Source organism: Amblyomma americanum, chromosome 10, assembly GCF_052857255.1.
Source record: "Amblyomma americanum isolate KBUSLIRL-KWMA chromosome 10, ASM5285725v1, whole genome shotgun sequence".
NCBI classification, from domain to species: Eukaryota; Metazoa; Arthropoda; class Arachnida; order Ixodida; family Ixodidae; genus Amblyomma; species Amblyomma americanum.
Window position 1 is genome coordinate 31534522 of NC_135506.1, and position 10103 is coordinate 31544624.

The 10103-nt window shown below is 45.5% G+C and overlaps 3 protein-coding genes across 4 annotated transcripts; 2 read left to right on the forward strand and 1 right to left on the reverse strand.

The window, feature by feature from the left end:
* Window positions 1-2889, forward strand: LOC144107547 (tRNA wybutosine-synthesizing protein 4-like). The gene is made up of 2 exons (XM_077640608.1): window positions 1-1768; window positions 2511-2889. Exons 1-2 carry the CDS (start codon window positions 108-110, stop codon window positions 2827-2829), a joined length of 1980 nt encoding a protein of 659 aa, XP_077496734.1. The 5' UTR covers window positions 1-107; the 3' UTR covers window positions 2830-2889.
* On the reverse strand, window positions 2820-5071 carry LOC144107550 (uncharacterized protein C8orf76 homolog). Of its 2 annotated transcripts, none has more exons than XM_077640613.1 (8): window positions 4842-5071; window positions 4494-4730; window positions 4320-4404; window positions 3657-3807; window positions 3523-3595; window positions 3402-3461; window positions 3137-3208; window positions 2820-3002 (listed from the first exon to the last, which is right to left on the reverse strand). In XM_077640613.1, exons 1-8 carry the CDS (start codon window positions 4935-4937, stop codon window positions 2910-2912), a joined length of 867 nt encoding a protein of 288 aa, XP_077496739.1. In that variant the 5' UTR covers window positions 4938-5071; the 3' UTR covers window positions 2820-2909. The 2 variants fall into 2 exon arrangements, with proteins under 2 accessions (XP_077496739.1, XP_077496738.1); XM_077640612.1 differs by having other exon boundaries at window positions 3657-3810.
* A 243-nt stretch (window positions 5072-5314) lies between these two features.
* Window positions 5315-9481, forward strand: LOC144107548 (replication termination factor 2). Its single transcript, XM_077640609.1, has 8 exons — window positions 5315-5501; window positions 5565-5659; window positions 5795-5879; window positions 6301-6437; window positions 7064-7142; window positions 7398-7511; window positions 8386-8482; window positions 9150-9481. The coding sequence occupies exons 1-8, from the start codon at window positions 5433-5435 to the stop codon at window positions 9353-9355; spliced, it is 882 nt and encodes a 293-aa protein (XP_077496735.1). The 5' UTR covers window positions 5315-5432; the 3' UTR covers window positions 9356-9481.
* Window positions 9482-10103: the final 622 nt, after the last annotated feature.

Here is a 10103-nt window from a genome sequence, read left to right on the forward strand (position 1 = left end):
GCCCATAAGATGGGCGAGCAGTTAAGAGCAGCGAAAGGTAGCTTCATGCGCCCTGTGTCTCATGTGCCCCTTCAATTAATGAGCATTTCTACACTGCGAGTGCTAAAATGTCTAAAAAGGACAAAAACCGTTCAGTGCAAAGGACGAATGACAGCAGCATTGTCAGTAAGTGCTCCATGGCTTCGAGAGGATACGTGACGGACGATCTCACGAAGCTGTTCGTCGCCAAATGCGCTCGGAGATCGCCTCTCATCAACCGCGGTTACTACGTTCGAGCCAAGTGCATGTCGCTGCTGTTCGAGAGCTACTGCGATTTCTTCAAGGATGAAACGCCGTGCCAAGTCCTGTCCCTCGGCGCCGGATACGACGCGAACTTCTTCAGGCTGAAGGCGGCCTGCGCGCTACCGGACGGCTGCCGTTATTTCGAAGTTGATCTACCGGCGGTCGCCGCCAACAAAAGGGAAATCATTGAAAGCTCTAGCGACCTTTCTTCACTGGCGAGCGGGCCAGCGACCTCGGGTCCTCAGGCGCAGTACTGCCTCTTGGGTCAAGACATCTGCGATCTGAACGGACTGGAGCCGGCGCTGCGCGATCGTGGTCTAGACTTCCACGCGCCTACCCTCGTGTTTGCGGAGTGCGTGCTCTCGTACTTGGATACTAGGCACTCCGATAGACTCATAGAATGGATATCGAGCAAGTTCGACGACGTGGCCCTTGCTGTTTACGAGCAAGTGGAGCCGCGCGACGCATTCGCGATCGTCATGCTGGGGCACTTCGAGTCTCTCGGTTCGCCGCTGAAATCTCTGCACGAGTACCCGGACGTGAGGTCGCTGCGAAGCAGGTATCTGACGCGGGGCTTCGAAGCGTGCGACTGCGTCAGCATGGACGAGTTTGTCAGCCGCCTGGACGCTAAGGAAGCGCTGCGCTTCCAAAGCCTCGAACCTTTCGACGAGTTCGAAGAGTGGCACGAGAAATGCTCCCACTACGCGTTCTCTTTGTCCAGCAAAGGAAAGAAATTCGGCGCCTTTCGAACGAGCATCGCGCAGCGTGATGTCGCGCGTGTGCCCAGAGACGCAAGTCAGCTGCCGCAGGTGGACTGGACGTTGCACACTGTAGACTCTTGCCTGCGGAGATTTGGTCACTCGTCTGTGCTAACTGCGGACGGCAAAGTGATGACAGTCGGTGGTTTCGCGGAGAACGGTGGAAAACATTCCCGAGTCTTCGCGCCTGTTCTCACAGACCCAGAAACTTTCTTATCAGAACCGGTCCCGGCGTGCTTGGAAGGCAGACAGCACTTTGCAGCGTTGTGCCTCGACAACGGCTCCATCCTTGTAAATGGGGGTCGGACGTCACCCCTCCGAGCGTGCAATAGTGATGTCGTCTTGTACTGTTTGAACGGTTCTTACATAGTAAAGCCATCGCATTTTGAGTTCACACCACCGCCTAGATGGAGACATACCTTGACAAAGCTTAGAAGTGCAGGAGGCGGCGAGAACGTCGTCCTGTTTGGTGGACGGACACCACATGATGCAGCGCTGAGTGACTGTTACGTCTTGGATGTCCCAACAAGTTCCTGGAGCTCAGTCACAGAAAACGCAACGTCACCTCTACCACGACACAGCCATGCTGCAGTTGCAACTCATGATGAGTCCTCAATGATCGTTACATGTGGGCTGTCGGGTAATGAGCAACCTCTGAACTGTGTTTACAGCTTTGATATCAACACACTGAGGTGGCAAGAACTGCCTGTCAATGGACTTCTGCCTAGGTATGACCGTTGTTCTGTCCAGACAGCTTTATGGTGTGGCCTTTTCCTGGCTTCTGGTTCACAAATGCTAACATATAGAGTTCACTTTACAGGTTCACTAAAGACAAAAATGAAGAGCAAATGTGGCCAAAAAAAGCTCTAGTTCATGGAAAAGTAAATTGCATTTCCCAGAAGATGGACCTTTTGTGATCATAACCACCTGCTCAGACTATTGAGATCACGAGTGCTTGAAAATACTGAGCGCGTTTACTAACATCGTTTTATTTTTGCTGTTTAAGTCTCCTTAGATGCGCAGCCACTCTGTTAAAATAGTAGTTTAGCCAATTGATGCACTTCAAAAAAAGAGGTCACTGGCTTATCTAATCACTGCGACCCATTCCAGCACATGGCAATATAACCTGTGTTACAGGCTGCTAAGAACCAGTGGTTCGAACACAACTTCTGTACTGTTGCAGACAAATGAAATGCAAACAGAAGGTTGAGAAGATTCAAATTAGAGAGATTAATTACTTGTGTTATTAACTATCAGTTTGCAGGTGCAATCACTGCTTTTTAAAAAGCAGTAATGAGCCCTGTTTGTGTACTTTCTTCTCCAGTTCTTTGCATTTGTGTGTTCACATTTCATTTTTTGTTGAGGGCAGATACTATAGAGCAAACTTCCAGTGTGAAGGTGAATGCTGTTGTGTGTTGGTCACTCTTGGTTGTCACTGACATACCATTACTCATCCATTAACTCTTGCAGGTTTAGCCACACAGCTCACCTGGCTGACTCAAACAATGTGGTACTTGTTGGAGGAGTCAGTGGAAGATGCGGCAAAACCTGCGGACTGGCAGTTATAAACTTGACATCCATGTCCTGCAGAGAAGTGCAACTGCCCGGACAGGACCCAGCACGCCCCTTCATGACCTTCGGCCACTGTAGCGTACTCATCAGGGACTCCAACGAGATCTCAAAAATCCTCCTGATTGGTGGAGGTGGCAACTGCTTCTCATTTGGGACTCATTTCAACCGCCACATTGCAGTGATTGAGCTGAGAAGACTTTCCGAATATATGTCGTGAAGTGAACGTGACTTTATTATGTACATATGCACAGAATATATGTTGTGAGAATGACACTCAGTTTCTGTTGTAACTTTTCTTTAACCCTGCTCACCGCTACCGTGCTCGTGCCTTGAAATCCAAGAGAACCAACGTTCCTCAAACATCAACATCACCTCTGCTGCTGCCATACTCTGAAATGAAGTTGTACCAGTGTGCTATGATTGCAGTTTTATTCACATAAATGCTAAGTGCTAGGAAATAGGTTTATTATTAAGAAACAAATATATTATTCCTATATTAAGAAACAAATTTAAAGAAGTCTTACCAACAATAAAAGTGAGCCGCCTTCCTCATCACTCTCCACCGCATTCACAACTTCACTTTCTTTCTCAAACTCCTAGAAAGAGGAAAAAGAGATAACTACCGTTGAGCATATCTTTCATTCACAGTTCAAAACGCATGCAACGATTGGCTTGAGAGTCATTTTACAATGTGAAAACTTCATGCTGCTGCTAATTGCACATGAAAGTTGAATGATCCTTCTTTGACCACGAAAAGCTATTTCTATCTCAGGCAGATGTGGAACATACGTTCAGTGCTTGTTCTATGAATTCTCTGGGGAGTTCCAGGTTTTTGACCAGCTCCTCAACCTGAAATGAGGACATCAGTGTCATCGAGGCTGCCTTTTAATGCTGCCTTGGAATTCGATACCTCAGCTAGCGCCTTGAGATTTCGTGCTCTTGCAAAAGACTGATTGCCCGACAGCGCTCCTTGGTACAGCAATCTGTAAAGAAAGTGTTTCTTTATGCACTCGACAAGCAAACTTGATGAGCTTGACACTTTACCTTGTTTTTAATAGGCATGCTCCTGTTTTAAATGCCAGGCTACTGGTATCACTTGTATTCCCCATCAGCCCTAAGTAGCAACTTGAAAGCCTGTGCCAAAGATTAGATGTCCATGGACGAACCAGCAGGCACCTGCAAAGCGCTGCACTTTCTTCTGAAATGCAGAGATTGCACTCACATCAGTAAATTACAGTATGTAAATAATTCCAAAGGCAATCATAATGATAATTTGAGCCAATTGGCAAATAAACATCAATTTACAGTCAGTTCTCACGGTGCTTAATGTCTATGTTCCCATCATTAGGCTTGGAGCCAACATACAGTCTTCATCAAGGTATACAGCCCAAGGGGTTTGCTTCCAAGCCATGTAGTGGAGCTCTGGCAGTCCTAAGCGTGTGAGCATTGACTTAAGTTCCTCCCGCCTTCTTGAGGTTAGGGTTCCTGAGTGTTCAAGAGGAGCCACGTTGCAGGGTTCAGAAGCAGACCCCTTGGGTTGCATACTTTTGACAAAGACTCTATGTGCATGCGCAGCACCACTTATGCGCACTGGCGCCGAGCGCATTGTGAGCGCCGTAACTGCGTACACCGCGTGGCCTGCTACTACTAGCCTATGTTCACGCACAGTTGGCTGCAAAGCAATGAAAGGTAGCACTCCGCTCATACCGATCACATTTCCCGTCCGGTTGTATATCTCGGAACGCAGCATCCACACCGCAACCCTGTGATCACAGTTCGTCGACAGCGTCTCCTGGTGAATTCGAGAATGAAAGGAACAGTGATTCGATTGGCAATGCGCACACTTGCTTGACAATTAAGTGCGAAGGGTCGCTGACATACCAACACCTCGGCGTGCTTTAAGGCTTCGTCGTATCTGCCTAGGTTCAAGCAACACCTCGACATTCCTTCCATGCAGTCCCGCTGCACAGAGGTGGCCGACTTTGGCGCCAGATTCAAGCAGCGGCCGTAATCCTCGCATGCGCGGCGAAAGTCCCTCTTCATGTAATTGTAGTCTCCCTGGTACTTTTGCAGCATCATATTTTCCTCCGGATCATCAGAAGTGGTGGTGATAAACCACTGAAAAACGTATGTTTGTTTTTGTTTTTTTTTTTCCTGGGAGGGGGGGGGGGGGGGGATTTGGGAACAGTTGTTTTGTAAGTACTTCCCAAACGATCGAATACTACTCACTTCGCTTTCACAGATCTTGGCGTTGTACGAAGTTTCAGCTTGCAAATTCCTGACTCTAGGCGAGCCGAATACGTCGTCCTCAAACGCAAATTCCATCTCGGACAGCTGCTGGACTACTAACGCGGTCGGTACTGTCGAATTAATGAAGACAGCCTTTATTACAACGTTTGCTAAAGTACACTACCGCATGTGCACCTCTCTCGCATTGCCCATGCATTGCCAACATTGCCCACATGGCTTGTACTGAATATTACCACCAACTCAATCAAGACATGTCACATGACCTTTGTTCACGTTAAGTACACTGATTCATTAGTGACATATGAATTGTGTAAAATACAATTTGTCGGCGTTATTAAACATTACATATTATTCTAATAACGTGGAAAGGCTTGAACGAATTAGATTTGCTGGCTAGCGGTGCGATGCAATGTAGCCAAGCTGGTGCCGGAAGTTTGCGTCACGTGCTCACAGTGACGTTTGCTGGCTTCCGCTTTCCTTCGGTTGTGTTGTGGTGGGCCTTCGGCGCAGCAATCGTGCGGGAACAACAATTTTTGTTACTTCTAGCGCGATTTCGGCAATTTAAGCAAGATGGGATGTGACGGTGGTACAATCCCACGTCGCGACGAACTCGTTAGAACCAAACAGAAGCCCGAACAGGTAAGTAGCTGCCGGTCCGAGCTTGTTTCTTCACTCATGTCATTGTATTTCATGGGATTTCAGAAAGATAAAGATGCTGAAGCCGTGGCCAAGTGGAAACACTGCGCGATTACGCAGGAAGAGCTCAGACAACCCATCGTATCCTGCGAACTCGGCAGGTAACCACATTCGTTAATCGTGTTTTCGATTACCAGCGTGCTTCTTTCGTTCGCCTGGAATCCATGCCTACTACGTTCAGTCGGTCCTCTCAATGCATGGCATTTGTGACCGCATGGTTGCGTTCCACTTTTCAGATTGTACAACAAGGAGGCCGTCATCGAGTGCCTGCTCAACAAAGACTCTTCCTGCGAGGCCGCCAAGCACATCCGTTCGCTTAAGGTTAGTTTCGGTTGGATATCAACAACGTTCTCTGTAGCAGTGGCCTGAACATCCGTTGGGTCTTCTGATTTATGACACATATTTCTAGTTGGTGCTCGACCTTTCCAAGCGAAAAAAAGTGCTTGCACTCGTGTTCTTTGCGATCGAGTGGCCCGTTTACTTCTTTTTGTACGGTTATGTATTGTCATGGATGTCAATCATATTTGCCTGCCCTTTAGAAGAGGTACTGCAGTTTGAGAATACTGCGACGTCTTGCCCACTTCAGGTGGCCGACCAGTTTGAAATGGTCCATGGTGACTTCAGGTTCAGTCCCTAAACCAAGAATGAGTTCTTCAACAATATTGCCCCGTAACAATACCATAATAATTGTGGGACACATTGTGTTTTGTTTTATGTTACATGTCGTTCATTTCTTCTTTAGGACATAGTAGAGCTGAAGCCCACTGAAAACCCTGGCTACAAGAAGCGTGATGCAGACAAGGGGGACGAGTACGTTGACCTGAGAGCCTCCAGGTTCATCTGCCCAGTAGTTGGCCTGGAAATGAATGGAAAGTACAGGTGAGTGTTCAGCAGGTTGTTCACATTTTCCTTTTCTGTGCTTGCTTATGACATGTAGAGATTTTGGAGTGTTCCTTCTTGTGAAGCTGCTGATTTGCCTCACCTGTTATTCGTGTCCTCTTAAAACCGGTAGCATTTGTTGCAGAAAGGCATTTCTCGCTGACATATTGGAGCACTTCAGTTATCCACGAGACTTTCATTTAGCACTAAGGAGCACTCTAAATGGCTAGAAATAAGTGCCTTGTAGATTGTTGAGGGCATTTTTGCTTCACTGGTAAGCTGAAGGCATAGGTCTCGCTCGTGTGATGGAAGTTCCCTCTGCAGAAAAGAACACATGCTCTGTACAGAGGACGTAGGATAAGCACTTTTCTACAAATAGTATGTTGTGCGTTCTGTCCATGATTCTTAGGAGCACTTAATTTAGTTCTAGTTGCATAACTGCAGCATGTTTTTGAAAGATACGAAAATTTTGCTTAATTATGCTGTATGACGCAGCATTTTCACTGTGAAATAGTCAAAGGAAATGAACCTTTGGTTGTGCATGTTTGTGTGGCAGGACTTAGCATTCATGATTTCTTCCCATGGTCTTTGTCTGAGCATCTGTGGAAAGACAATTCCTTTTGCAGGTTCTGTTACCTCAGGCAATGTGGATGTGTGCTTTCGGAACGTGCCCTGAAGGAGGTGAAGTCAGAAGTTTGTCACAAGGTATGGCACCGGTCTCTGGTTTCATTTGCTCGTAAATTTTTCATCTTGCTATCCCTCAAAGCAGTGTATGGTTCTGCTAATAATTTCCTTGTGGAAATGTTCAAAAATACTCATGTTTTCATACTTTTTATTGCATAAGCTGTGAAAAAATTGCTGCTTTTTATGATTCACTAGAAAATAGTGGTTGACTGTCATTGAATGGCTGAAAAAAAAGTGCAGATTTAACTTGCCTGTCTGGTTTGTTTTTCTGTGCAGTGTGCAAAGCCTTTTGAAGATGATGACATTGTTGTCCTGAACGGCTCAGACGATGATCTTGCCGTCTTGTCAGCACGAATGGAGCTCCGCCGAGCTAAAGCCAAATCTGAGAAGGTACGGCACATGTTACATTAAAGGGGCTCTGAAAGGGGCTTTAATTAAGTTGCGGTATGCCTGGGATGTTAAAGCACACCACTTTATGAATATTGTCCAGGAAGAACTTTTTTTAATGTGCTTTGTAGAAGCTGAGTTATCTCTGGTCAAAATTGTAATTTCAGCACCTTTCCCTCCCCTCTCGTCACTTTTTGCACGCTGGAAGGTCGGCGCTTCTCCGCCGGCCCCACCTCCGGGGGCAGAGCTTTTTGGCCCGTTGGAGCTATGCGGCTTACTGGCCACGGCCATGGTAGCTGCCTGACGTCTTAAAGAATCTAACCAATAGCCACCTCTCAACTTGTATACGCAGGTGCGAGCGACGGAGGAGGGTGCGAGCATGAAAAAGTCGCCGGGAAGGGCTCGCCAACTTTGACGCGTGATTGTGGGTTCTCTGCTGCGTGTAGAAGTTTATTATTTGGCTCAGGTGTTCATGGCAGCCCAATGCAGTGATTGAGCGAGTTGATGTGCTCTCCCCGGAACGTGTTTCTGAGCCCCTTTAATAGTTAATGATAGGTGCCACTTGCAATTCCTTTCTATGTTCAACACATAGAAGAGAACCTGAAAGACTAGCTTGGTGTAACTTTCTTTTTTAGTTTTTGTTGTTCCACCACTTTCTTCTTTTTCAACAAGCACAAGATTTAAACTGGTGACTGGCATAATGTGAAAATGTGAATTGTTATGTCCACTTGTGAAGTGTGGAGAATTTTTCCGAGCCGGAGGGTAGGATGAGGTCGTCTTCTGGTGGGCAATAAAGTCTTTCACTCATTGCAAGCACTTGTCAAAAAGCCAAGTTCGCAGAAAGAAAACAGTTGACTCATGTGCCTTTGTTTTGCAGAAGTCAAAGAAGCGAGCATCAGACAGTGTGGGAGATGGGAATAAAAAAGTCAAGATAGCGAATGGAGTCGGTGAGAAGAACTCTGCAGTTGTGAATGGTACGAAATGGTTCACGTGCCATATTTGTCATGTGCACCCAGTTAGTATATGGTGCAGTTTTTGCTCATAAAACTATATCTTGAAGAAAAGAATGAGAGAGAACGACATTAATTATAGTCAGATTGCATGCATGTTATGTTAATTAAAAAATGTGAACAGTGTTTACACTTTGCTGTTTTTTTTTTTGTTGTAAAATTTTGTGCACAGAATGGAGCTGAAATAATGCACCATGTTATGCACAGTGCTTCTTTTTTTTTTTTCACTTGTGCATAGCGTCTAGGAGTGTACAGAAGTTTACTATTTCACTTTCTCTTCTTTGCTCACGATATGAAGGAGCTGCATTGGAGCCAGGTAATAAATGTGGTTATATACTGACACACATTTTTCTTTGCTGGGCTTTTTGCAGCTAACCATCGAACTTTTAACATGTCGGAGGTCTGTTTTACTAGACATTACCACAACTTCTAATGCATTGAATTTTTTAACCATGCAGTAAATATTTGTGAACCCTCACACAGTATTTTTCTTGTAGCTATTGCAACTCATTGCATAAAAGTTGTCTTTCAGAAATACTAGTTCATGACAAGGGGTGATCACATACGTCTTGAGTGCTTTTCTCACGTCATGTTATATAGTTTTTCTTGTTGTATCTGTGTCCATCTTCAGGTGGAGCATCCACGAGTGGTGTCACAAAGAAATCTGAAGTCGGTGCTGCGACCAAGATGATTCTTCCTGAAAAAGCACGCCAAGGTTACAGCATAGCCAAGGACCCAAACACTAGCGAAGCTTTCAAGTCACTGTTTACATCCCACCCCGAAGCTATCAATCAGCCCAAGCCTCACTGGATTACACACAATCCTTTGTTCTATTGACCATTGGCTCAAACTGTGCAATTTTTGCATCTGATAGGCGGAAAACCTACATGTGAGAAACCTTATGTCTTCATGGGCAGTGTAAAAAGTTTGACTGAAGAATAAAAAACTCTTACTTTTCTCCTACTCTTACCTCTCTATTGCTTTGTCTTCATTTCATACAGAGAGAGAGAGAAACACTTTATCATGTTCTATTCATAATGACATTGGGAAGAAAGCCATTACATGTAGAACGAGCCTGTTTGAGTCATCTGTGTTGACAATTTTGGAGACAGGACATATCATTCGGCTGGATGACCTATAGGCTAAAACTGCCAATATAATTTGCCGCAGGCATACTTAGGCGGGGCATCGTCAAAACTAAAGCTCGTATATGCAAGGCTGGCTGTTTTTCATGTTCCCTGTGATGTGGATTTTGTGCATTAAATTCGCGAGCATGTTTAATAACTGCTGGTCCTACTTATTTTCAGATCGGTTGTATTGGGCTTAATAGGTTGGTGGAGAAAACGGTAAGGACCACTGTCGCGGTCTTAGCAAGAGCGAACAAATGGCCACGTTACTTGCCCGTTTAAAACCAAAACCAGAAACGAATCAAATAATAGTTATTGTGGTAAAGGTTTTCATGCTTTACAATAAATCAAAGAGAACCTAACTGTACAAAATTAAAAGGTTTCAAAGTGTTCTCAATAGGCAACAACAAAGTCCCAGCGCCCCGCTCATAAAAACTGGTCACGTGCTTCCGGCGACA

Excerpts from the sequence above, each read along its gene's own strand:
- LOC144107547 (XM_077640608.1), top strand. The coding sequence starts at position 108 with ATGTCTAAAAAGGACAAAAACCGTTCAGTGCAAAGGACGAATGACAGC. Across the intron at positions 1,769-2,510 it reads GTCAATGGACTTCTGCCTAG|GTTTAGCCACACAGCTCACC; the intron begins GTATGACCGTTG and ends TAACTCTTGCAG.
- LOC144107550 (XM_077640612.1), bottom strand. The coding sequence starts at position 4,937 with ATGGAATTTGCGTTTGAGGACGACGTATTCGGCTCGCCTAGAGTCAGG. Across the intron at positions 4,405-4,493 it reads TAAAGCACGCCGAGGTGTTG|GAGACGCTGTCGACGAACTG; the intron begins GTATGTCAGCGA and ends CGAATTCACCAG. Across the intron at positions 3,462-3,522 it reads ATCTCAAGGCGCTAGCTGAG|GTTGAGGAGCTGGTCAAAAA; the intron begins GTATCGAATTCC and ends TCCTCATTTCAG.
- LOC144107548 (XM_077640609.1), top strand. The coding sequence starts at position 5,433 with ATGGGATGTGACGGTGGTACAATCCCACGTCGCGACGAACTCGTTAGA. Across the intron at positions 5,660-5,794 it reads GTATCCTGCGAACTCGGCAG|ATTGTACAACAAGGAGGCCG; the intron begins GTAACCACATTC and ends TCCACTTTTCAG. Across the intron at positions 7,512-8,385 it reads CTAAAGCCAAATCTGAGAAG|AAGTCAAAGAAGCGAGCATC; the intron begins GTACGGCACATG and ends TTTGTTTTGCAG.